The sequence below is a fragment of the Phalacrocorax aristotelis genome, chromosome 21 (assembly GCF_949628215.1).
Source record: "Phalacrocorax aristotelis chromosome 21, bGulAri2.1, whole genome shotgun sequence".
NCBI lineage: Eukaryota > Metazoa > Chordata > Aves > Suliformes > Phalacrocoracidae > Phalacrocorax > Phalacrocorax aristotelis.
This window is the reverse complement of record NC_134296.1, coordinates 362,835-388,506: the sequence shown is the minus strand read 5'-3', so window position 1 is coordinate 388,506 and position 25,672 is coordinate 362,835. Positions and strand designations below refer to the sequence as shown.

Below are 25,672 nucleotides of genomic sequence, written 5' to 3'. Positions count from 1 at the left end.
CCTCATGCTGTTCTCCCTCACCAAATCAGAAACAAGCACAGGGCAATCTCCCACTCCCAGGGACCAAGGAGCCCTGGGCCAGTGCTGCAGCGGGTGGGCTGACGGTGGCCCTGCCTGGTGACCACTGCATCGCTTCTGCCGCAGGGGTTATTTCATCAGCTACGTGGATGGGGACCCCACACAGACTGAGCTACAGAAGCGTGTCTGGTTGCACAGCAACTTCCACTTCGACAACGTCTTCTCAGCCATGATGTCGCTTTTCACTGTCTCCACCTTCGAGGGCTGGCCAGAGTGAGTCTGGTGGAGCACGGGGCCTGCTGAGGGACTGGTCTGTGCTGGGAGCAGGTCACTGCCACAGGCCTTTACCATGGTAAAGAAGGAAGAGCTGCCCAGGCTGAAAGCAGGGCTAGCCATCCTGGCAGTGGCTGTGGAGCTGACAAGGTCATCAGCAGCCTTGTCCCACTTTTGTTGGATTTGGGATGTCCCAGGCAGAACCAGCAGGGGCAAGAAAACAAACAGTCCTTGCTAACCAGATGTACCGCTGGGCGCCTGACAGCACATTCCGGTCTACTGGCCCTTTTTCTTCTTGGCCCGCGAAAGGGTTCCGAGAGGAGAACCGCTGCTGGAAGCGGCTATCTCGTGGGGCAAGAGCAAAGCCCCCTTTCCAGCACCCTTTCTGGTTTCCCGGGGGTGCCCAGGAGAGATGGAACCCTGCCCGGCAGGCCAGGCCAGGCAGCCGCCTGGCACGGGAGCGTGGCAGGGTTCAGCGCGCCCACAGGCACGGGCTCCCAGCGCCTGGGACGGCAGCAGCCGCTCTGCCCCTCCCGGCTCAGCCCTGGGGAGCCCCAGTGTGACGTCAGAGCCACCACTGTGAGCTCAGAGCTGGCCACCCGCACAGCCCTGTGGCGCGTGGGGCAGGAGCCCACAGATGCGTGTGGCTGTTGCCCGGGCAGGTGCGCTCCTGCTGAGAGGCGGCAGGCACGTGGCTGCTACTGGAGCTGGTTTTGCCTGGGCAGGCCACGCTTGCTGGGGCTGAGGGGGAAGAGCTGAGCGGGGAGCCTGCCTTGGCCCAGAGATGGCGAGGAGAAAGGCCCCCCAGGGAAGACACCAAGGGGCCTCCAAAGGCTCCGTTGGGATTAATGCCAGACAAGAGCTGGCAGGGGAGGCAGCGGGGCCGAGCTGCTGCCAGGCCAGCGGGTACGAAGTGGGCTGCTCCTGCCTGGGGCGTCAGGTTGGGGGGGTAGCAGGGCCGTGGCCCAATGTAGTCAGTGGCGTCAGAAGCCAGTGTGCAGCAGGGGCCTTTGGGGAGGGGGTAGCCTTGTGCTGCAGGGGTCAGAGCCCACCCTGATGCACAGGCAGATGTTGCTGCACAGGGAGGCCAGCCCCTGGGACCTGACACTGCCCCCGCCCTTGGGATGCTGAGGCAGGGACCTGCCTGGCTGTGGTGGGGCAGCTGTGCGGGGAGGAGAGGGGTCGGGAGAACGCCAGTGACCAGGGAGGAGGTGGGTGGCCCACGATGGGGGACAGCAGCCTGTGCCCTCTCCCCAGACAGTCACCGAGAGGTGTCTGCGAAGGGGCAGTTGGTGCCAGGGAGCAGAGAGTGACGGGCTCAGAATAGGGCTGTGCTGCCGGGTGGGCGTCCCGAGGCGGGGGACTGCTGCAGCCAGCTTGCTTCCTCTTCTCCCACTGCAGGCCTGTAAAGCAAAGGATGGGGAAAGGAGAGGGACGAGGGCCTGGAAGTAGCCCGGCTGTGCTGCCCTCTCTCGCTGCTGCTGGGACAGCCCGTCCTCTGTCAAGGGCCTCTGCTCAGGCTGCTCCTGCCCGCCTCGGCTCCCGTGGCGTGGGGATGGTGGGCAACCGGCATTTGTCTTTTTCCTCCCACAGGAACCTATGCATGGAGGTGGAGCTGGTGATGGTCCCTTCTACCTCAGCTCCCTGCTCTGCCACGCAAGGGCCTGCCAAGTGGCGCAACAAGGCCACAGGAATTGCAAGTAAGCTCAGCACTGCTGCTTGCTGTGAAGTCCCCTGGGGTGAACTTGGAGAGCTGCGCTGTGCCAGAGCTCTGGCCAAATGTCACGAGAGGCAGGAGAAGTGCAGGCTGCCCCAGGGAGGGAGGGAGTGCGTAGGACTGGGTGCCCGCCTTCCCGCAGGGAGCTCAAACACGTGTGGCTGGGCATCCTAGAGAAGAGACCTCAAGAGACAGGCCTAACTTTTCTCTTGCTTTTTTGCCCAGGGGCGGTCCTCAGCCTGGCTTGGCATCCGGCAGGTGCCCTTGTCTCCCTGTGGAGACATCTGCTGAGCACGCGCATCTTTGCCAGGTACGTACTACCTGTTTCTGCTGTGGTGGGGGGCGGGGGGAGAAGGGGAATGTCCCTTCCCCCAAGCAAGGGGGAGAGCAGAGGGTGTTCCCCACCCAGCAGCGCGGGGCTCCTGCTCGTGCACCAAAGTTTGTGCGGTGCCCGTTCTCGGGGAGAGCCAAGAGCAAAGCCCCTTGGCAGCCCCACTCCCAGGCGTTTGCCGGAGCCCCAGAACCCTCCCGGAGATGTAGTAGGACAAACTGCCGTGTAGCCAGAAGCTCAGGAGCACAGCCAAGCCTCCGCAGGGCAAGGGTCTTCCCCAGCTCTGGCAAGAGACCACACAGGTCTGGAAGGAAAGCCAGACAAGGCCCCTGCGCTTCCCAGCTGTGCGGAGAAACACCCCTAAGAGCAATCTGTGTGACTGCAAGTGAGAACAGGCCTGCTCTCTCAGCCAAAGAGAGAGAGCAAGGTCCACACCAGAAGGACTACTGAAAAGCAGTCCTCATTTGCTCAACCCCTCTACTTCCCTGCATGATTTTCATTCCCTTTCGGAAGGTGCTCCTGGAGCCCTTCGTTTGGGGAAGATCTGCCTGCAGCGTTGAATGGTGTGGAAAGGCGTGCAAAGCAATGGCTTTAGGGCCTGAGGAGGGAAATCCACGGGTGAGGGGGTTTGCCCAAGACTTGCAGTACTGACACCCAAAGGACTCTCTTCTAGGCAAAAGATGGGCCCGCAGAGCAAGAGGTTCCTGAAAGTCTTCTTCCTGTGGCTCCCAGTGGCTCTGGGTGAGTTTTCATGAGCAAACACAGCCTGGCTGTGCTGGATGCCAGCTTTCCTTTTGGGCCAGTATGTGTGAAACGCCCGTGGTGCGGGTGCGTCCTGAGGAGGTCCTTGACTGGCACTGGCGTTTGGACTACCGGTAAGACTGGTAGCCTCCCAGCCGTGCTGCTGCTCTGGCCACTGGGCCAAATGGCTTGCTTAGTCTGCAAGTCTGCGAGAGAAGGGCGTAGCTCTTTCCAAGCCTGAGCTGGGGATTCCCAGACGGGAGGGGCCGTGCAGGGGGACCCATGGAGAGGTACCTCTCCTAGCCCATGCAGCCCAGCCTCGGTGCTCACCGAAGCAGTGAGGGGAAATGGGGAGTAGCTCTGGGGCCCCGAGCACACCTGAAGGCCACGGCTACGCAGTCCCCTCAAGCCTGGGCTGATGGCTCCCGGTCAGAGGCGCGTCCTCTCTCTGCACCCCACGTTCCCCACCTCCTCAGCTCACCTGCTGCCCAGCCCCAGGGCACCAGGCAGGCGACAACGCAGCTGCAGGGGGATGGCTAGCAACTCCACTAAAATAACCGTCTCTCGGTGATGTGAATTGCAGCTGGTGCTTCCTGCGCGACCTCGCTGCCGGTGTGGACAACGCAGGCAAAGGGACTGATAGAGGTCAGTGACTCGTTGCTGGCAGTGGCTGGAGGAATCACAGGCTGTGCTGCTGCCACGCAGGCTGACCCAAAGAAGCGGCAGCTTGTGCCTTCCTAGGGAAGCCTCTCCTGGGAAGCCCCGGCAACTCTGGTAGCAGATGCTCTAATGGAGCATTTTTCCCTCCCAGGAGCTGACACGTGTGTCGTCGGCAAACCTGAAGATGCTGTGGTAAGAGAGGTTTCCTGAGCTGGAACTGGTTCTGTGCAGAAGCGTCAGCCGACCTTGTGCTACCTGCACTCACTTTCCTAACAGCCAGGGCTCCCGTACTTCCCTCCTGCCTTTGCCTTTTGCTCAGCCTGGTGCGGAAGGGAAGCACTGGCGAAGCAGGGAAAGCACACGTGTCTCTCTCTCCTCTTGCTGAGCTCAGACGCTCCCCAGAGGCAATGGGCCGCTCTCTGACCAGATCGGCTTTCCTGTCGTGCAGGAACTTGCCCGTTTTGGTGGCGGAGGAAACCCAAAAGACACGCTTTCTGCTGGAGGAGGTGGCTCGGCTGAGGGCACAGATCCGCAGTTTGAAGGTGATCCTGCATTTTGGGGAGGGAGGCTTGGCTGGGCAGAACCCCTGAGAACATTTTCTTCAGGGTTCTTGGTGGGGTCAGACTGCTGACTGCAGCAACCCAGCCTTTGCCCCAGCAGCTTGCTGGGTGAGCTTCTGCACTGCACAGGCCCCTCTCCAGCCCCAGCAAAATGAGGCCGCTTCAGGCAGCAGAGGACTCCTGAGAGCCTTTCCTAGGTGCGCCGGTGCCTCTGGCTCCTCTGAGCAGGCTCCTGAGGCGGTGGTGGGACCCAGGCACACGTACAGTGCCAGCCATGGCTTACAGGGCCTGAGCCTCTCCCCCTCCTGACTTGGAGAGCACAGAGGGTGTGGACGGTGGTGTGGGGACCCACATCAGCACACCTTGGGGTCATGGCCATGGCCATGGCCACAGATAATCTTCCTAGTCCTCACGGCTCACGCCAGCAGCAGAGAGTCTTGCAGCTCTGTGGACAAGGCTTGCCTTGCCTTGCCTTCCTGACACTGACCCTTTGCCTCTGCGGGCGCTAGGAGCCACGCTGCACTGCCTGCTGATGTGGTCCTTTTCTGTGTTGATTTCTGGCGTTCCCAGGAAGCTCAGGAAGTGAACCAGGCAGCGTCCAAGAAGGCTTTGGGTGCCTACGTCGAGATGTCTGACTGGGCCCTGGAAAGCTCTGGTATGGACACAAGCAGCCCAGTCCTTGCCCTGCGCTTGCCTCTAGCACTCCCCAAAGGAGCCCGTGCTCCAGGCGCTGCTCTCCAAAATGGGGCAGCTTAAATCCTTCACGGGGTCCAAGAGCAAGGCTGTGGCAGAGTGGGTCGCTCAGACTCCCTCCCAGTCAAGCCCTTGGTCTCCACACAGGTGCCCCTGGCGCTGCCCCCGCACATCTTCCTGTGCTGATGGAGGGGCTCTGCTCCTCTCCGCTGCATTTGCAAAGGGAATGGCTGGGCCGTCCTTTGCTGCTCATGCTCCAAGCTCTCAGCTTTGGTCTGCTGTCATGCTCGTGGGCGCCTGCAGGCTCCCAGAGCCCTCAGACCTTCTCCTCGTGGTGCTGTGAGAGAAGCACTCACCAGGGATGGGGCTGCCGTCATTGCTCTGTGCAGCTGGGCACCCCCCCGCCCCCAGCGTGGTGATGAGGACAGGACTGACAGACGTGGAGCTGGACGGCGGCGTCACAAATACTCCTGAGCACCAGCTCCCTTCTAGTCTGCGGCCTCTAGCAGTCATCTGCTCTCCCTTCCTTACAGGTGCCACTATTGACAGGCAGAGAACTTCCGAGACCTACGACTGCCAAGAGAATTGGGGCTGCAGGGTTTTATGGTTCTTCCGCGCTGCCAAGCCTCCTGAGACTATTTTGCAGGTATCGTAGCAGAAATCTTCAGGGAAGGTGTCCTTCCTTCCTGAGAAGTTGGGGACTGACCTCAGGGGCTCTCCCCTCAGGCCAGTGGTACTGGTCAAGCCCACCGTGCTGCTCAGGTTCCGGACACCAAAGCTCTCACACAGGGCTGGGCTTGCTAGAGATCCGTGGTTCCCCTGGGGAGGTGAACAGAGGTGAACTGCTGCATCTTGCCCACAGTCCTCTGCCACAACTGGGTGAAAGCCTTCCTCCCTGGCGACCCTGGTTCCACACTCACCCCTAACTGTGCCTTTTTGTGGGCGGAAGGTGGCGGGTGCCCTGCAGAGCCGCTGGGCAGGGACGTGTTTCTGCGCGGGCCTGACTAGGATGCTTTCGTAACCACTCTTCTCCTCTGCTCCCTAATACTGAGACCCCCTTTGTCAGGCAGGGCAGGGGGCCTCCTACTTCTGTCCAGTTCCTCACAGGCACCTCATTTTCAAGCTGAAATAGGCCCCACAGACATGCTGGCGCCTATGCTTCGAGCTACATGGGCAGTGGTGTTGGCCCCAGTGCTCTCTCACACTTCATTGCTGTCGCGTTCTGGTTGCAGGCGGATGTTTCCCCAGGAAACTGCTGGCCTTTCCAAGGGCATCAGGGCCAGGTGGTCATCAGGTTGCCAGCACGAGTCCATCTGACTGCCGTCACTGTGCAGCACATCTCCAAAGACGTGTCTCCATCTGGGACCGTCATCAGTGCCCCCAGAGACGTCGTTGTCTTTGTAAGTCTCTGCTGGGCCCTTCTGGCGGGCATCTGGCCCTGGGGCAAAGCCAGGACAGGGCCCTGCTTGCTTTTGTGCATCTTCTGGGGTTTGTGTCCTGATCTCTCGCGAGCACTGCAGTGCCCTCGCGGGACGCTTCAGGGGCTCGAGAGGTTTCATCCCTCTTAAGGTTTGTTCTGGCCAAGCACCTCTGGGTTCTTGACCAAATCTCAAAGCGGAGACTGAGCTCCACCATACCCGGTGCTAGGCTGCTGCTCGAGCCCCAGGAGAGGGTGGGTGGATAACAGGGCTGAGCCAGCGCGTACCTTGCCTCTCTGTCGGGATGAGTCTGAGCGGCTCTCCTTGTGCTTTGCCCCTGAGGGAGTGGATGCGGACGGAGAAGAGGAAACTCTCCTTGGGACGTTCACGTACAACGTGGCAAAAGAGGCTATTCAGACCTTCCCTCTGAAGGTACGCTCCACGCACGGGGACGAGATGCCAGGGAGCACAGCAGGTTTGCCTGCAAGTCCATGGAGGAAGGGCACGCATGCTTTCTTTTCTCCCTGGGCAGAGGGGCCCAGGCCACCGTCATGAGAGAGAGACCTGCGGGCTTGGGAGGGCTGAGTAGCACGCAGTGGTGGTAGCAAGAGGGTAGCAAGGGCAGGGTCAGGCCCGTAGGAGCACGAGTCCCGAGAGATCCCTGGCTGCGCCCGGTGCCTTCAGCAGAGGCAGCCGCGCAAGCGCCCACTCCACGCAAGCAGCGTCTTTGTGCCGTGGAGAAACAGGGCGGCCTGGTGGCGAGAGGCAGCGGGCAGCACCGTCGCTCCATGCTGCGGCCTGCTGGCAGGCTGGACAGTGTCCTCTCCTCCCACCATAGCTCGCCCCTTCTCCCGCGGCGCTCTCACGCCTGCCAGGGGGAGAGCAGGCACAGCAGGCAGCGGGAGCTCGGCGGGGTTGCACACCAGGTGCCCCACGCGCAGGAGCGCCTCCCCGGCCTCCCTGTCAGCACAGAGCAAGCAGCAGCGGGAAGGGGCAGAGGGAAGGGAGACCGAGCCCCAGCCGGGCCGGCATGCAAAGACGGGGTGATTGCACTGCCGCTCTTAACACCCCCGTTTCCTTTTCCCACTCTTCTTCACAGAACGCGCCGCTTCCCAGAGCCTTTCCGTCTATCAAACTTCTTGTGAAGAGCAACTGGGGAAACCCAGCGTACACCTGCATTTATCGAGTGCAGGTTCATGGGAAGATGGCGCAACCGGAAAGCCCCAGGTGAAACCAGAGAGAAAAAAAAAGTCAAACATGAGAAAGAAGAAGAAGGGGAGGAAGAACAAATAAATCTAAAAGATGTGGCAATTGAGATGGCTGTAGAACTGTAGAAGATTTGTCTCCAAAGTGGGGTGCTCAAGACGTTCCACACTGCGGGAGGGGAATTCGGGAGCGTGTGGAAAATGTTACAACTTCTATGCCATTTTTTTCTTAAAAACGAGGAAGATAGGAAGCATTCCCAAGACTGAAGCTAGAGAGGGGAGGCCCAGCCTGTCAGCGCTCCTCCCGCCGCCCCTGGGGGCTCCGCAAGTGGCCCCAGCCCAGGGCAGGCCGAAGGGCCCGGCTTCAGTTCACAAGAGGGCGACTGGCCCCGCCCGCCGGCCCGCGCGGGCTCTGCAGGAGCTCCCCCAGGCGCCCGCCCACCCTCTTCCCGGCTTCTCAGCCAATGGCGCCCGCCAGGCGGGGACAGGCAGGGCCCCCCGCCAACCACCGCAGCGCCCCTTCTCTGGCCCCGCCCCGCTGCGGCCGCGTGCCGACGGACGAGCACGTTGCTACGGGCGCGCCCGGAGCGCCAGGCAGGGCCCCGGGTTCGAGTCCCGCCGCTGGGTTCGAGGCCCGGCGAGAGGTCAAGGAATGAGGCGCTTGCTGGCGTGAATGCCTCACGTACCAGCCAAAGGGCTGCCCGCGCAGGAGGGGAAAGGTTGTTTAATTGGAAATTGTAGTTATAATTTGGTTTTAAGTACCGGTGCTTGTAATAGTTGTTTTGGTCAGTTATTAAGAGAAGAAGAACTTTGCCAAGGATGTTTTCTTGTTGGGGGGGTCCGAGTCCCCTGCCTGGTTTGGAAAGGGCTTCGAGTCCCCGAAGTTGACCAAGCGGGTTAGAGTCCCACTGAATGGGGTTTGAGTCCCCAGTTTGGCTACTTGTCTTGACTGGTCTCTGAATTTTGGCGTGGTTATCAGAATATGGATTTATTTTTGCATGTTCGGATCAGATAGTTGTTTTGGAAGTCACATTTAATATGGGTGGGGAATCGTCTAAAGGCAAGGTCTTAAAGAAGTCACCTCTAGGGCGTTGACTGAAGCATTGGAAGGGGGGTGGGGGTGGGTTCGATCCCCTCACAAGGAAGCAGTTAACTGAATATTGTAATCATTGGTCGCCGATCTGTACTTTGAAATATAATACTATAATACTACTATATTAAAATAATATATATTATAATGCAATAATACCATAGTGCAGTCGATGATGTTTTGCAAAAGAGAAGGAAAATGGGATGAGATCCCATACGTGGGTTTGTTTTTCACGTTGCAGAGCAGCGGTTGGAAAAGGGGAAAAGATCGCGGATCGATTACTAAGGATGCAAATGTTTTGGCCTTAGAACAATGTTGGGACAAACCACCCACATGATGTTGTTCTGCATGTAGTACTGGTAAAAGGAGGTGTAAAATACAAGGAGCTGGTGGAAGAGGAAGATGATGTGGGATGATTAGTGGCTCCGGGACAGGGAAGTCTACAGGGAGGTAACGATCAGTGTGGAAACAGGGAAGTTGGACAAGTGGATATGGGGGTGTAAATGGTGGTGCTGAATCACAGAATCACTAAGGTTGGAAAAGACCTCTAGGATCATTAAGTCCAAGCTCCGACCCAACACCACCATGTCTCCTAAACCATGCCCTGAAGGGCCACATCTGCACGTCTTTTAAATACCTCCAGGGATGGTGACTCCACCACCTCTCTGAGCAGCCTGTTCCAATGCCTGACCGCTCTTGCAGTAAAGAAGTAGTTCCTAATATCCGATCTAAACCTCCCCTGATGCAGCGTGAAGCCATCTCCCCTCGTTCTATCGCTAGTAATAGAAAGTGAAGGGGGGCTGGAATTTCAGTGCTGTAGCAGGAAGAACTAGGAGACGGGGGGCAGTGCTACAAGCACCCTTAAGGCAGGCCGTGGGTCCGACAGGAGGGTGGGTGCGGGTTGAAGTACCCTTCTCAGTAGCAGGCTGATGGGCTTGGAAGGAGATGGCTCTAATGTATGGGGAAGATGCGGCAAAGGTGGCGAAGGTATTGGAAACTGTTGTGGAGAATCATGACCCAGAGTGGAAGGAGATACAGGTGGTCTTGAATATGTTGTTGAGAGATGAGGAGCAGAGGCTGTTGTGGCTGAGGCTGGGGAAGAAGCAGAGAGGGTTCACGCTCAGGATGCACAGGCAGGAAGGCTGGAGGATCATTCTTGCCACCACCGATCTGAATCGGCACCTGAGCAGTCAGGCACAAAGGTTATTGTGAACTGAATATCAGAGGTTGATATTGTGAGGGGCCTCTAGGCAAGAATGCACTCAAGGACGTAATCTCTGCGAGCATGACGGGGATGCAAACGACCTAGCAGCTGGCGCCAGTCGAAACCAAGACAGAAGGAACTATGGACATCTCCATCTAGATAAGAGTCACAACACCCGGTGAAACCGACACACCTTGCCACACACTGTGACAAGATTACTTGATGGGCCAACTCACGACCATATGTGGAAGAAGGACTCAGAGTTCATGGAAAGGACAGAAAAAACACCCCTTCAGCAAAGCACTAGGGACCACCCGATACCTCTTGAGGGGCTTCTGAGGGACTTAAAACGCACGGGTAATTAGGAAGCAAGTGTTAGAATTAGTTCCAGGAAAGCTAATGCATATGTATATAACCGAGCAATCTAAGCTTTGTCTATCACGCCTTGCGGTATGCACGCTAGGAGGAATTATCCCCTGTGCGTCTGGCACCGTAATAAAGAATGCCCGCTTCTTCATACTACATTGGTGTTACGGAGTTTTATTCCCGATTTCGGTCACGCCATGGCAGCCGGGCAGACTGCAGGGCGGGTTGTGGGGCGAGCAATAAGCCTTGGGCCAGCTCTTCGGGGCTCCCAGGGCCAGGCCTTGGGAGCCCTGCTTTCCTGGAAGTGGCTAAGGGGAAGTAGTGTATTAATTCCTTGTTTTGCTTTGCCTGTGAGCACAGCTTTTGCCTTACCTGTTATGCTGTCTTTATCTCAACGCACAAGTTTTCTCACTCTTACTCTTCCAAGCCTCTTCCCCATCCCTCCAGGGCAGAGAGATCAAGCAACTTAGCAGCCTACTGGTGTTAAACTACAACATCCATACGAGGTAACTACAGCCTTTGATCCATGAAGTATCCCTAACCTCAAACACCGAGCTGGTGACCGGCTCAAGATTTGGTAACTATGGTACCCTAAAATCGATGCATGTGTAGCCAAACCCTCATTTAGAGCAGCCTGGGGTGGCCTAATTTCTTGCGATTACCCAGAAATGGCCCCTATAGCAAACCTACCCTCAAATCATAGGAAAATTCTGAATTGCATCAACAGAGTCAACCTAAGGCTGGTCCTAACCCATTGTGACGGATGTGCTCGACCCCTTGACCAGACTGGTGGTGTGTGGAATAATCGCTGGAGGTGACTTAGACGCTGAGCTTATGTTTTTAGAAAAGGTACAGCGCTGAAGAAGCTTTCAGGGTGAAATGCAGCTGACATGCGAGGAAGCCGTTCCATGAAAGTTCCCTGGTAACCTTAGATGTCAGCAATGCCAGGAGAACTTGGCGTACTGACTCTGAGAGGAGTTGTCCGGAAGGTGGAGCGGTGTGGGGGCATCGCGGCCGGGCTCTGTGATAAACGGGAACTCCAGGTACCATGGAGCTGGTACGCTGCACATTTGCGACCCTGGGCCAACGGTCCGTCATGCTTTTGACTAAATGCTGTCCTTTTGGTGAACTTTGCTCACTATAATATCATTCTAATACCAAAACACACCTCCATCCCAAAAGTTACCCGCCTCTAAGGTGCGGCCACCCCTCACTGGGCACGCGCTTTGAATTTTTCTAGCCTACATCTTTAAAAGCAAAGCGAGGAAATTTTACGCCAGCCATAATAAAGGGATGTATGACTAGAGTCACTCAAGCTCCACCTGAAAGATAAAGAATAGTATGAAATTTGTGAAGAGAAAGAGGGTGTCAGGGAAGATACCATCGCGTACCACTCTGACTTCTGGGACCAGTCGATGGGCTGAGCTTCTCTTACCCCGCGGTGGGATGCCTTTGGGTAACATTGGAAACCTCTACAGAGTCACTTTAAATCTCTAACGTATTAGAGTTGCTTTGCTTCATAGTAGAGTTGCTTCATATTTGTTTAGCATACTTGTAGCCCAGCAGTGTACTCATATCCTCGGTATTTATGTGCGTCTTGTAACCAGCAATCTTATCACCGGTGACCCAAAGAACCTGTGTATCTGTCGCTTTAATAAATCGCACTATTCATTGATCTAGCCGTGATGGTTCTCACTGAACGTGAGCAGGCCGGGCATCTGCCAGATTAGTTACTGACAACAAATACTCTGATGAGTGGTTGCTTCTACAACCCTTAGAAAATAAACCGTCTGAGACTAAGACTGGACCTAGCCGCACCTAGACTCCTCTCGGAGGAGGATTTTAGAAAGCAAGGGGGTCCTGTCTGAACCTTGCCACTCCTCAGACTCCTACTATTAATGCAACAGTGGTGGTTTGGTGCAGGCTGCGGAGAAGGTAAAGGCCTGAGCCGTAGCCGGGCCCACGAACTCCTCTAGTTTCAATCTGTTCTCTAAAAACCCACGAAGCAGCAGACTGCCACCGTAGGGCATCAGTGCATATGAGCTTGGAACACCCATCACGTGATTGACACATCAAGAGCAGGTGCCTTGCCTAAGGATCATTTATCATTTATCAGGAAGAAAGCTGTGGGTACAAGGAGTCTCACGCATACCTTGTCCATCGCACGCGATTTGGCTACGAGCCAACCACTTTATCCCATAAATATGACAGCCTAAGTGAGCCACCTTTGAGCTCTCCTGGTTAGGCAGCGTGGATGTGTGGTGGTGATCTCCCCTTGAGCTGGGACACCTCTCAGGGTTGCCGCTCAAGGCAGAGAGACCTTTCACCAAGGGCAGAGATTTGGAAAGCAGCTGATATCACACAAAACCTTGTAGTATGATGACTTTGATTTTGTCCTGGTAACTTTGATTGTGTGTTGAATTGATGCTAATGAAACGTTACGTAAACTTTGCATGTACAATCCCTTAGACATAAAACGTTGTCCAAGTCTGAGACTAAGGTTGGACCTAGGCCACACCTAAGCTCCATCAGGAGTTTAGCCAGCAAGGGGTTCTGCTCTGAACCTCATGACTCAATGGGAGGGTCTTCCTTGCCCTTTTGCATCCATGGTCTCTCTGTGAATCATTTTAACTCCAGTGTAACTCATGTTTCCTTTATATGTTTCTTCCATGCAGTAATTAATAGAGTGAACTTGCCATCGAACTTTGTGAAGTCGCACTTTCACAATATCTTCTTAAAACCAATTTTGCTAATACCTTTGACGGTGATTCTTTAAGTCATCTAAAAAACTCCATTCACAACGCCCATAGGTAACTCTCTTTTAATTATAAACTCAGTCTTGTATGTTACTGTAAATGTGGCTCTTGGGTTTTTTACAGCCTTTACTCATACGCAAATCCCAGCTCAAGTCCTATGGCAACCATAAGCACAATCTCCATGCTATTGCTAAATTTCTTTCCTGCAGCAACTCTGTCCCTGACTTCTGACCTTTGGACTATTGAGCTGGGGTTTGCCGGATTGTCTGTGGCATGCACGTGCCCCGGCCTTGCAGGGCTGGTGAAATAGGTACTGGCATCCTCTAGGAACTCTCTTTGCCTTTTGGCCCACATCCTTATTGACAGAGGTGGGGAACAATGGGTAAGGAACTGTATCTGGCAAAGTTTACCACAGTCCTAGAGCTGAAAGGAGAACTGAGGAGTCCTGGCTCCCAGCACCTGCTCCAACTCCCTAAATTCCCCTCCCCTCCCATAGCTCTCCCTTTGTTTCCTTCCCCTTCCCACAGCTCCCTAGACCGAGCTCATCAGAATTGTCATTGATCCATCTCTTTCGTGCCCAGCTTTCTTCACGCAGGGCTCTCAAAGACTAACCAAGTTTGGTTTTATAACCATTTCAATCATTCTCTAACTCCTGAAGTGACATCACGTATTGCCTTTCCAGGTATGGCTGGAGAGTCAATTGCAAGGGCAAAGACCCGACTTCCTGTGTCAAGGGTTGCTAAATCACTCCAGAAGCAGCAGCAGTTTCCTCCGGATCACCAATGGTGAAGAGTGAGGGTGTGTGGAGTGGAGGCTAGGGAAAAAAGGTGGCTGTGGGGAATTAAAAGCAGCATATTATTAAGGTAGAAAGGGTGCTGGCTATTGTTAACTCTACGAGGACTTTGCGGTACTGCAATGCAAGTAGAGAACTTAAAGGCTGACGACTTAGGAGAGACAAAGCTTAGCAGAAGGCCATTACAGGTGGAATTTCAGCCATTTAGTTGCATAATCCGCTCTCAAGATTTTGTGTTCCTGACTAAGAGGGCTTACCAACGATGAGGGTTTCTCTCTTTTTTGTCTCTTTCTCTCTTCTCCTTCGTCTCCCCCTTGCTCCCATCCTCGTTTCCTCCCTCCCTTACCTTCTTTCCTTCTTTTGTTCTTTCTTATCTGAGTGTAGAAATTAGGAAAATTAATGAATTAGTTATAAGACCTGCATAACTGCAGTTGCCTTATAACGAGGGCTGAGTCACTGACTGAGGTGGGCAGTACAGCCGGCTGACAGAGAGAGACAGCTATGCTGAAACGTGACCTCGCTCCTTAAATTTATGTGAGCATCTGCTCCCGGCTGCTGTGAGAGAGGGCACCGAAATGTATGGACTTCTGTCCTGAATACGGCTTTTCTTACCATCCTTTGAGGCACCAGACCAAACGCAGTCTACGGAAGATGCAGACAGCATCTCTGTGAGGAAGTAATGGATTGGAAAGCCAGTTAGGAGAGGGAAATGCTTTGCCATTTAGGTCACAAGTCCTTTTTCTAAGCGAAGGCTGAATCCAGGAACAGTACACGAATGGAAGGTGGCAATACCGAAACCGTGTTTGCTTCTGTGCTGGTTCTGGCTGAGAAGGGGTTAATTCTCTTCACTGCGGTGCCTGTGGTGGTCGGGGACCTTTCCAGCTTCCCGCGCTCTGCCGCGTCGGCGGGAGGCTGGGCGGGGCGGGGCCACGCCCGGGGCAGCTGACCCCGACTGGCCAATGGCATGTTCATTCCATACCATGTGACACCATGACCAGTATATTAAGGGGGGGGGGGCAGCTGCGGCTCGGGGAGGCGCGGCGTCGGGTCGGCGGGCAGCGAGCGGCGAGCGGCTGCGTCGCCTGTGGTTTGTTTCGGTGGTTCGTCCCCCCACCCCCCCGGGTTTCGCGCCTCTCGTTGTTTTCCTTTCCATTGCTTTGTTGTTGTTGTTGGTTTTATTTCAATTATTAAACTGTTCTTATCTCAACCCACGAGCGTTACCCTTCTGATTCTCTCCCCCATCCCACCGGTGGGGGAGTGAGCGAGCGACTGCGTGGGGCTGAGTTGCCGGCTAAACCACGACAGCAAGTGTAGAAAGATCTGGTTAAAATATTGTAAAAAATGATCAGCGAACATTCTTGCAATTCTTCTGTTTGGATTTACAAGGGGCCTGCTCAGACTCAAAGGATGATCATATCTCGTGAGGATGTTGGCAAACAGAAGGCTTAATGAAATGTATCAAGCACGCATGGGGCTGCTGTGGCGCCCTGTGCTCTCACGGAAGAGGATTTTTGTGCGCTTCTCAACACAGTTACAAAGACGTGGAGAAAACCATTTTCCTTCCAAATGTTTTTATTCCATACACGATAGAACACGACTTCTGCACTCCCCGGCCATTCTCTTACTTCATCCCTTCTCACTGACAAACTTGGTGTTTTCTAAACATTTCTGAATTCCAAAGAGGTTGGTTGTGCTCTTTCCCCACTCACTCCCTTTCGCTCAAATCTTTGGCTTTTGGTGGGAGAAGAGGCAAACACCTTCCCTGTAAAATTGATGTGATCGAAAAAGGGAACATAAGTCAGACTTTTTTTTTCCTTTTTTTTTTTTTTTTTTGTCTGCGAAGGCATTCAGCATGCAACAAGGAATTGGATTTTAGGTGTTTCTGTATTGTTTATGACGATACAGATTTGTCCCACTGTTCTAACACTGGGGTTTGGGTGGATATCAAATAAACAAATCTCAGGGAAATTTAAAAAAGCAATTCTGTCTCCTCAGGACCACCTTGTCACAGCACACGGTGACCTACAGGGCCACCGCTTGCTAAAACAAATATGCTAACGCTGTGGTTGTGTGGCCTTGAGAAACCTGCATCTTTTTAAAAAATTGAAAGCCACTAGATACTGGCTTCTAGACCTTTCAGAAACATTCTCCTAGATTACAACACGGATAGGTGTTCTTTCTCGCCGAAGGTGCCTGGATTACTACTTGCAGATCACCGATATTTTGCACACGCCCATGAGTCAGTACGGACAGAAAGTAGTTTGTGTTCTCACATGGCTCAGCATAACAGGGCTTCTTCTCTGTGGCTTAACCGTCTTAATCACCTGGGTCCAGCAGACAGAAATTTTCATTCGGGGCGTTTATCTCTGCGCCTCAAAGAAACCTGTAGCATTGATGACGCAGATACTTGTCTTCTTGCACCTTAGGGAAGGCTGCTTCTTTACGGATGAATGTAAAGTACAGCTCCTGAGAAATACAGGTACGTGATTTTATTATAGTGAGAGGAAAGAAACGTGATCATTCCGTTCTATACATGTTTCCGTTTTAACTGACCCCATGTGAAAGAACCTGTAGGAAGCTGCCTTATCTTCCTCTATAAAGACGCTGTTCTGAACTTGGGTATTACCCCAAAAGCCCAAATACAATCAGGGGCAAGAAACGAGAACCTCACAACACAAGGTTTTTTTGCGGTAAAATTAGCTGAGCAAAATGCTATTTCTGACGGGCACTGCTGCGTTCTGGTAAAAAGCTGTTTATAAGCAGCGAGGTGCAGTTGCTTTTCTTCACTTTGCTCGCCGCATCATTTAAATTTTATCTCAGGTAAGTTGTGCAGTGTCTGTCGTACGTTACAGCTGTACTGCGGTTCTCGCTGTGCTACAGCCCCCGGCAGCTGAACAGCCCTTCCAGCGCAGCAACGCCAAGGCCTGCGCTGCGGTTGCCTGCGCCCGCGTCGGTCTTAAGGATTTAGATACTACCCAGCAGTAACAGAATGTCGGCCCCAAGCGCGTGGCCTCTTTCACGGCCACGCTTCCTAAGCAAGTGACGGTTCAGTGAGGATGATTCAAGTGAAACTGTGTAGCCTTTCCTTAAGAATGACTTAAAGCATCCTGTTTATTTCAAATCCAGTACATTTAAACCCATCAGCGTATACACACTTAACCAGATTTGCGGCAAGAACAGCTGAGAAGGAGGGATTTTTGTGAGATTTTGTTTTTTAACTTGGACAGGCCCTTCTTTCAGTGCTGGCAGGGTGCGCTTTCCCGGACTTCTTGGGGAAGTCGCTCAGCGCTGGTGAGGCTGCGCCTGGAGCGCAGCGTCCAGTGCTGTGATCCCCGTGTCCAGGACACGGACATACTGGAGACGGTCCAAGGGTGGGCCACGGCGATGATGAAGGGTCTGGAGCGTGAGGCTGAGAGAGCGGGGACTGTTCAGCCTGTTGAAGGCTCAGGGGGATCTCATCAACGTGCATGAACAGGAACTCCTGGTATGGAAGCAGAGGGAGCCACGCACTCTGCAGTGGTGCCCACCGACAGGCCAAGAGGCAATGGGCACAAATGAAAACACACGAAATCCCACCCGAACACAAGAAAACATACTTTCTGGTTTGTTTTGGGTTTTTTATTCTTTACTCTGAGGGTGGGTCAAACACTGGCACAGGCTGCCCAGAGAGGTTGTGGAGTCTCCATCCTTGGAGACAGTCAAAACCCAACTGGACATGGGCCTGGGACGTGGGCTCTGGGTGGCCCTGCTTGAGCAGGGGGCATGCACTGGGTGACCTCCAGAAGTCCCTTCCCAACTGAACCCTCTGTGAAATTATGTACAGCTACACACCAAAACGCCCCTGCTTCACTACAGACCCCGTCACCCACCCTCCGAATATAGTGCTGGACGGTACAAATCCTGTCACCAGGTGTGACGTCTACATGGCTCAGAGAGTGCTTCGTGGCTGTAAACCGCCGTCTTATTTACCTGCGGGAAGATTAATACTGTGACATGCTGGACAAGTATTTGCTGTATTGAAAAAGACACCAAAGCTCCCCAACATGCCCCCAACCCCTTCCCCAGACCCAAAATCCAGGCCCAGAAAAGAGCATTGTTTTCCATTGCTCGGTGCCAGCCAGCGTTACGCATATTTGTTCATTCAGAGTCTCAGAAAGGCATTCCCGCCCGGCACGGATGGCATCTGCCAGAGCCCAGCGTTGGTAACTAACGTTACCCCGAAAGGCGGGTTCGTCCGCCTGGCGTGCAGAACACCAAACTCCACACAGGGCGGAGTCGTTTTATTTGATGAATTTTTGTGCAAAGATGGGTGCTAGGTGGTAACCCACAAAGCTGCACCCCACCCCGAGGAACTGCAAGGCATTTGTACAGTTAAATGTGTCAGTCACAGCTAATATTCACACGCCTCAACTAATAATTGGTTCATTGCTTTCTCGCCTCGATGTAAAGGTACAGCTCGCTTTTAATTCACCGCGCGTGCTCAGGGAGTAAGGGGCTTGCTTACTAGAGACAGGGGGCGGTTGCCGGCGTATGGGCCTGATTTTTACTGCTATATCGAGGGTAGCTCCCGTACAGGGCACTTTGCTTTAGTTCTTGTCAGCATCCCAATCAGTTGTTCTCCTTGACTATACACTTTATCGCCCCGTTCTCAGCGGCTTCTGCGCCGGGACGTTTGCTCCATCAGTGTCTCAGCTCTCCTCAAGGCTAGAGTCGTAGAACAAGGGCTTCCCTGTCTCTCAGTTCCCGACTCCGGCCGCCAAAGTCTGTGTGCCGGGCTCACGGAGTTCACTCTTAGGGCTTACGGAAAATTCCCCAAATTCCGTCTTCTTCAGGATACCGCTAACGGCGCAGTCGAAGTAAGAGCGTTACTTAGGAAGGAAAGGGCTCATTTCCGAGGGCAGCGCCGTCGCCCCCCTTCCCTGGGCTGAGCCCCTCCCCAGAGCCGCGGCGCCCGCTGCGGCGCGCCCGCTTCCGGGCGGGGTCCTTCCGCGCAGCGGGCCGCCGAGTCCCGCCCGCCGGGTCCCGCCCGAGCGCGCCGGCGCGGGTCAGGCGAACGCCACCGGCAGCCCTAGCGGGGCCCTGCCGGGCGCTCCGCCCTTCCGGCGCGGGCGGCGGCCGAGGTCGGTGCTGCGCGCGGCGCGGCGCGGCGCGGCGGGGAGGGGCCCGGCCCGGCCCGGCCCGGCCCGGCCGGAGCCCTGGGGCGGCGCGGGGGCTCCGGCGCGGGGGCTCCGGCTCGGCCGCTCCGCGCCCTGCGCTGCGCTGCGGTGGGCCCGGGTCGGGCAGTGCGGCCGAGCCCGCCTGGGTCGGGCCGGGCGCCGGGGGACCCCTGGTCAGCGGCGAGCTGGGGTTCGCCTCGGGCTCATCGGGGGTTTTCCTTCGCTCCGTCGGGAGGGCTCGGGCAGGCCGGGAAGGAGGGCGGGAACGTGCCCGCGGTCCGGGCAGGCGGAGGAAGATCCGTCTCCGAGCAGGCACGTGCTGCTGCGGCGTTGCCCGAAATGCTCCCGGGCTGGAAACCCTCCGAGCTGGCCCTGACCCACCCGGCTGGCATCTGCTCGAGGGCAGGAAGGCTCTGCAGAGGGACCTGGACAGGCTGGATCGACGGGCCGAGGCCAACTGGACGAGGTTTAACAAGGGCAAGTGCCCGGTCCTGCCCTTGGGTCACACCAACCCCAGGCAAGGCTCCAGGCTTGGGGCAGAGCGGCTGGAACGTGCCCGGCGGAGAAGGCGCTTGAGGTGCTGGAGCGTGTCCAGAGAAGGGCAACGGAGCTGGGGAAGGGTCTGGAGAGCAAGCGTGCTGGGGAGTGGCTGAGGGAGCTGGGGGGGCTTAGCCTGGAGAAGAGGAGGCTGAGGAAGAGAGACCTTATCGCTCTGTGCAGCTGCCCAAAAGGGGGCTGTAGTGAGGGGGGGGTAGCCCTCTTTCCCAGGTTACAAGCAATAGGACGAGAGGAAATGGCCTCAAGTTGTGCCAGGGGAGGTTTCGATTGGATAATAGGAGAAACGTCTTTACCGCAAGAGCGGTCAGGCATTGGAAGAGGCTGCCCAGAGAGGTGGGGGAGTCGCCATCCCTGGGGTATTTAAAAGACCTGTAGATGCGGTGCTTGGGGACGTGGTTTAAGTGGTGGCCTTGGCAGTGCTCGGTTAACGGTTGGACTTGATGATCTTAAAGCTCCTTTTGAACCTGAACTTATGTTTTATTGGTGCTTTTTAAAGGTCATGCCATGAAAGGGCGCACTAAGAAAACCTGATGCCCTGAGCACGTTACTTCTGGAGAAACGCTTGGCCTCTGCAGCTTTGTGTGGGACACTGAAAGGCAGTTGTGTGAGTATGAGCTAACTTCAGCACAGCTGTGCTTTTTTTAGGTGTGACAACCCTTATTCCCATGGTGAGTGTTAGGGTGTGGGTGCGAGCTCCCCAGCTGCTCCTCTCTTGCCCTGCCATCCCCCGTGACGTACAAAGGTTAGTTCCCCATGGTCCGTGGTGGGTCTTGGCATGTATTATCTGAGTATAAACCTGAAGACGGTCAGTTTAGCTCTAGAATTACTCTGAGACCCGGGAACAAAGTACTTGTTGCTTCTCTGTCTGCAAGGAGGCTGCAGCTGTATTTCCACGTGTCTCCCTTGAAGGCCACTGTCCTGAATGGGGGCGCAGCACTGCCCTGTTGTTCTTTGGGTTGATGAACATGGCAACTAGCAGCATCAGGCGGAGGCAGAGGTTACCAGACGTAGCCCCCAGTAATTGCATTGCAGTTCCAGGAGGCAGAAAGCGTCAATAACTGCTTATGTCTGGAGGGGGGAAAAGCTGGCAGTCGTGTTTAGTGCCCGCAAGGCAGCTGGAGGCACTATTGCTTACGATTGTTGTTGCCGTGCGGAAAAGACGTGGCTTAAAGTGCTGCATCGAGAAAGTAATGCTTACGGGTAGCAGAGGTAAACAATAGAAGAAGGGGAGATAGATATACGCGCGTATGAGAATTGCCTTCCTAGTGCAGCTGCTGGTGGTGGCAGCTTTGGCCCTTGCCGGTAAGTTTCGTTAAATGTTAGAGTTGTTACTTTTGAGACTCGTGGGGATTTGAGCGTTTGTCTGGGCGCTAAGGTAATAGCCGCTGATCTAGAGTGAATTGGTGCCTTACTACTTGCACATGTTTACCTTGGCATTGAGCTTGGTACTTCTAGAGCAGAAAATAGAGGGGAGGAGGGAAGTGTAGTAGCGTAGGCGTGTGTACTGCAGGTCGTGTCTGTGCGTGGTTCGCACATCCCGAGTGGTTGATGGGTTGGGAAGCATGTGATGCCCTGCAGGCTTTGTAAGGGTTAACTAAGGCATTTTCCTTGCTCTGGTTTGATGCTGCGCTTATCTGATGAAGGACTAAAATAATGCCCCGCTTAGGGACGCAGTCTGTTGGAGTCTTTGAGGGCAGGCAGTGTTTCCTGGGGCAGACAGCAGTGGATCTCGTGGGATGGCTGCACCGAATGGAGATGGACGAAGTTCTGGCATTCCTCAAACCCTGACAGCGCGAATGTGGTGGAATAAGTGCCGGCGCAGGTCCTGATCCTCGTCTTCTGTCGACCCTCAGCACATCCAGGTAAAGGTAACAGGGTAGTTGTTGAGACAGCGCCTTTGAGTCAGTGATTGTGATGATTGCGGGCTTAGGAACCAGGTGCTGTTGGATACCAACGGCAAAAACTATTTTGGTGTGTTACCGAGGAAAAAAAACATAATGCAACGGGCAAAGGTTTACGGTTCCTCTTCTCAAGAAGTTGTCGAATTTGGGAACGTCGTGCTTTTTCAGTTGCTTGACTGGTGATGTTGTCTGTATTCTTCACGAATTTTGCACAGTCTTCTCTAAATATGTCCTAGCTGCAGGCTTTACTGGAATTTGTAGGTAGTCACGTTTGGAGTTTACGAATGCTTCTTGGTGTATGTTGAGGTGAAAGATGCGTACGGCCAGAGGATGAGTAAAGGTTTGGATTTTATAGGTACTGGTACGGACAGAAATAATATTAGTGAGTATTAAAGTAATTGTGTAATGACGACATGACCTGTACGTTCACGTAATACCTATAGTTTTTGTGTGTAGTGTGTTTACACTTCAGTACTACACAAAAGAAAGGTTGTAGTCGGGTCTTATGTTCCTCACGTCTGCTTTTTTTTTTTTTGCCTCCGTATCACTCACAAATTATACCAGTCTGAGCACTGTATTTATTTGGTGGGTACTTTCCCGCTGAGAAGCAGCACTTAGTCTCAATCTTATTGTTCACCACAGCTATCTCCAGGGTAGCTGAAATTTCTCAGCATCTGTTCTGCCTGTTATATTTCTTCTCGAGTAAACTGTGGTGAAAAACAGTACCCGAAAGGCTCCAGTGCTTCCAGACAAGTGCTTGGTTGCTCGCGTAATGTGTTTCTAGTCCCATCTCAAGTAATGCCTTAACGGTGTTATCTTATTTATTTGTAGCGTCCCATTTTGGGAAGAAAGTGTGTTGGGTTTCAAACCCTTGGGCAGGACAGGAGGAGGTGGCCTTCTCGGGTCAGTGATGAGTGTTGGCATGTATTATCTGATGTAAAGGTGATGTCTGTCACCACTTTAGCTCTAGAATTACTCTGAGACCTGGGAAACTCCAGTTTCCTTAGACTGTGACCGTGGCGCTTTTTCAACCTGGAATCAAATGCCTGTCACGTTCTAAGGCAGCGTAAGGAGAAGGGGGCGCGATTTGAGCTTCCTTCCGTTTACGCGCTAGGGAGGTATAGTTGTTAGTTTAATACTTGGATGTTACTAGGAGGTGCTCTCACGTTAACTGATCGCAGCTCTGGGTACTCAAAGCTGAACAGTGTTGGCAAATGCTGATGTAGAGGTTTGGTGGTAAATGTAACCCGCCTGTCTTAATGAGCATGCATATTCTTAATTCACAAACACGGTTTAGTCCCACCTACGCATCCAGAATGTTTGAAGGGTCATGTCACATCTTCCTTTGATCACAGTCAACAGTCACGTGTTCAGACTTGTTTTTTGAGGGGGGGAAAAAAAAGGTAGATAATATATTTGTGTGTTGGGCTTGTAGGTTCCATTTTGCATTTTTGTAAGACTTGAATTTTAGCTGGCGACTGTAAGATTCCAGCTGACTGTAGGGACGGAAAGTTAAAGTTGTTAGCGTTTTTCAGGGTTGGCCCGAGAATATTCCTTCATTTCAGCTGTTTCTTCTATTATGCTCTTTATAATAAATTCTCAACTACTGTTTTTACAGGTGACATGAGCTAGGAGAAAAAACATAAAGCCAGCTGGGGCCCAAGACCAGCACTGTTGTGTTCATAAGACATTGTGTCCCAGGAGCGAACTGGCTCACGTCAGTGCTACCTCAGAAATCTTTGTATTCGCTACTCAGACCTCGATTTTTCCTCACCGTGCAGTTTGCGTCTATTCTCGTAGAATGTCCTGAGCTGGAAGAGACCCACAAGGACCATCAAGTCCAGCTCCCGTCCCTGCACAGGACAAGCCCAAATTCACACCGTGCCTCTGAGGGCGTTGTTCAAGTGCTGCTTGAATATCGGCAGGCTTGGTGCCGTGGCGGCCTCCCTGGGGAGCCTGTTCCGGGGCTCCACCACCCTCTGGGGGAAGAACCAGTTCTTCTCCTTAACTATACACTTTATTGCCCAGTTCTCTGCGGCTTCTGAGGTGGGATGTTTGCTTTGATCAGTCTCTTAGCTCTCCTCAAGGAAATAGTGGTAAAACAAGTGCTTCTCTATCTCTCAGTTCCCGACTCTGGCCATCAAATTCTGTTTTGCCAAGCTCACGTAGTTCGTTCTTGTGGCTCAGCGGAGAATTCCAAAACGACCATTTTCTTCAGGATATCACTACATTGATGTTACGGAGTTTTGTTCCTGATTTCGGTGACACTGCGGCAGCCGGGCAGATGGCAGGCCCGGGTTGTGGGTCGAGCAGCAAGCCTTGGGCCAGCTCTTCGGGGCTCCCAGGCTTCGGAGCTCCTCCCTCACTGTCCCGGTAGTGGGGCCGCAGGAGCGGAGGGAACAATTTGGCCTAGCACCTTCCCGGCACCCAGGCTGTTGCCAAGTTTCTGTCGAACGGGTGTCGAGAGCCTGTGTGACTGGCCTGTCGGAAACCCCGTTCCTCAGCCCGTGCGCATCCCCGTTCTAGATCTCGCTGCTCTCTGTTGGGGGTCCTTCTGTGTCACATTGGTTACTGTCGACGGGGAAGTTTTGAGCGTTTCGCCCCTCGTTATTCTGTTCTGCCCTTGCCAATTTGAGCTCCCTGACCCGTGTTCCCTTCTGACGGACCACCGCCTCTGGGCTTCCCAGAAAGGCTGTCTGGTTCCGCAGCCCTTGGGGTGCTGCCATCGTGGGCTCCACCATCTAATGCTAAGGCTAGGCTCTTCGCTCCCACAGGCGCTGCCTTTTGCAACCCTTTGTTTCTCCGTCCTGCAGTTGCTGTCATGGACATGGCATCCTGGGGTATAGCGCCTTCTCCATCAAGGATGTCCCAGTCAGCCACGTTCTCTGTTGACTCGGAAAGCCCATCTGGAGCATTCCAGGGGCAGGAACCGCTCCCACAGGAGCCCCCTTCCAGAGCTGGATGAGGGAAGCCCGTCCCTACCCAGAGGATCACGCCCAATGCCGCCCTGACCCGTGAGTGTGAGAGCTGCCCAGCCTGCCGCAAGCCCCTCAGGCACCCTTTGCTGCCAGGGCCCTCCTGTCATCAACGGCACTGGCAGCTCTGCTGCCTGGACGGCCCGCTGCGCTGGCGGGTCCATGGGCCCAGGCAAGCCTGGGGCTGCCCAGGGGGAAGTGGGCGCCTTGTGCTCCCCTGCTAAAGCGGCTGGCATGGCTGTGTAGCTGGAGCCCCGCACTGCCCCAGCACGGCTTGGCCCTGCACCGGCGTGGGGCTCCCAGCGGGCAGTGAGGTGGGACTTGGCGGGGCCGTGCTCCATACAGCCTGTGACCCCGTGCTGCCAGGCTGGGAGCCTGGTACGGGCCGTGCTGCCCAGAGCCCTCAGCGCAGCCTGTGCCCCTCTGCTCCTGGGCCCTCCAGGCCACTGCAAGACAAGGAAGGAGCATGCTCACGCTGCCATTTCAAATGAGGGAAGCGGAGGCAGAACCAGCAGGGGCAAGAAAACAAACAGTCCTTGCTAACCAGATGTACCGCTGGGCGCCTGACAGCACATTCCGGTCTACTGGCCCTTTTTCTTCTTGGCCCACAAAAGGGTTCCGAGAGGAGAACCGCTGCTGGAAGCGGCTGTCTCGTGGGGCAAGAGCAAAGCCCCCTTTCCAGCACCCTTTCTGGTTTCCCGGGGGTGCCCAGGAGAGATGGAACCCTGCCCGGCAGGCCAGGCCAGGCAGCCGCCTGGCACGGGAGCGTGGCAGGGTTCAGCGCGCCCACAGGCACGGGCTCCCAGCGCCTGGGACGGCAGCAGCCGCTCTGCCCCTCCCGGCTCAGCCCTGGGGAGCCCCAGTGTGACGTCAGAGCCACCACTGTGAGCTCAGAGCTGGCCACCCGCACAGCCCTGTGGCGCGTGGGGCAGGAGCCCACAGATGTGTGTGGCTGTTGCCCGGGCAGGTGCGCTCCTGCTGAGAGGCGGCAGGCACGTGGCTGCTACTGGAGCTGGTTTTGCCTGGGCAGGCCACGCTTGCTGGGGCTGAGGGGGAAGAGCTGAGCGGGGAGCCTGCCTTGGCCCAGAGATGGCGAGGAGAAAGGCCCCCCAGGGAAGACACCAAGGGGCCTCCAAAGGCTCCGTTGGGATTAATGCCAGACAAGAGCTGGCAGGGGAGGCAGCGGGGCCGAGCTGCTGCCAGGCCAGCGGGTACGAAGTGGGCTGCTCCTGCCTGGGGCGTCAGGTTCGGGCAGAG

At 54.9% G+C, this 25,672-nt stretch overlaps 1 protein-coding gene, 2 long non-coding RNA genes and 2 other non-coding genes across 5 annotated transcripts in view; 4 read left to right on the top strand and 1 right to left on the bottom strand.

Annotated features, from left to right (window-relative positions):
* Positions 1 to 25,672, top strand: part of LOC142067111 (voltage-dependent L-type calcium channel subunit alpha-1S-like) — a 65,392-nt gene that overhangs the window by 30,653 nt on the left and 9,067 nt on the right. Inside the window, exon 27 of the mRNA XM_075115410.1 lies at positions 145 to 291. Within this exon, the coding sequence (XP_074971511.1) occupies positions 145 to 291 (147 nt within the window). The remainder of the gene's footprint in view (positions 1 to 144; positions 292 to 25,672) is intronic.
* LOC142067125 (uncharacterized) lies at positions 16,907 to 18,982 on the bottom strand. Its single transcript, XR_012663911.1, has 2 exons — positions 18,330 to 18,982; positions 16,907 to 17,794 (listed from the first exon to the last, which is right to left on the bottom strand). It is a non-coding gene; the product is annotated as an uncharacterized LOC142067125 (long non-coding RNA).
* LOC142067120 (uncharacterized) lies at positions 19,093 to 23,878 on the top strand. Its single transcript, XR_012663906.1, has 3 exons — positions 19,093 to 19,498; positions 20,036 to 20,143; positions 21,206 to 23,878. It is a non-coding gene; the product is annotated as an uncharacterized LOC142067120 (long non-coding RNA).
* Positions 20,295 to 20,377, top strand: LOC142067436 (small nucleolar RNA SNORD45). The gene has a single exon (XR_012664048.1). It is a non-coding gene; the product is annotated as a small nucleolar RNA SNORD45 (small nucleolar RNA).
* Positions 22,343 to 22,427, top strand: LOC142067408 (small nucleolar RNA SNORD45). The gene has a single exon (XR_012664021.1). It is a non-coding gene; the product is annotated as a small nucleolar RNA SNORD45 (small nucleolar RNA).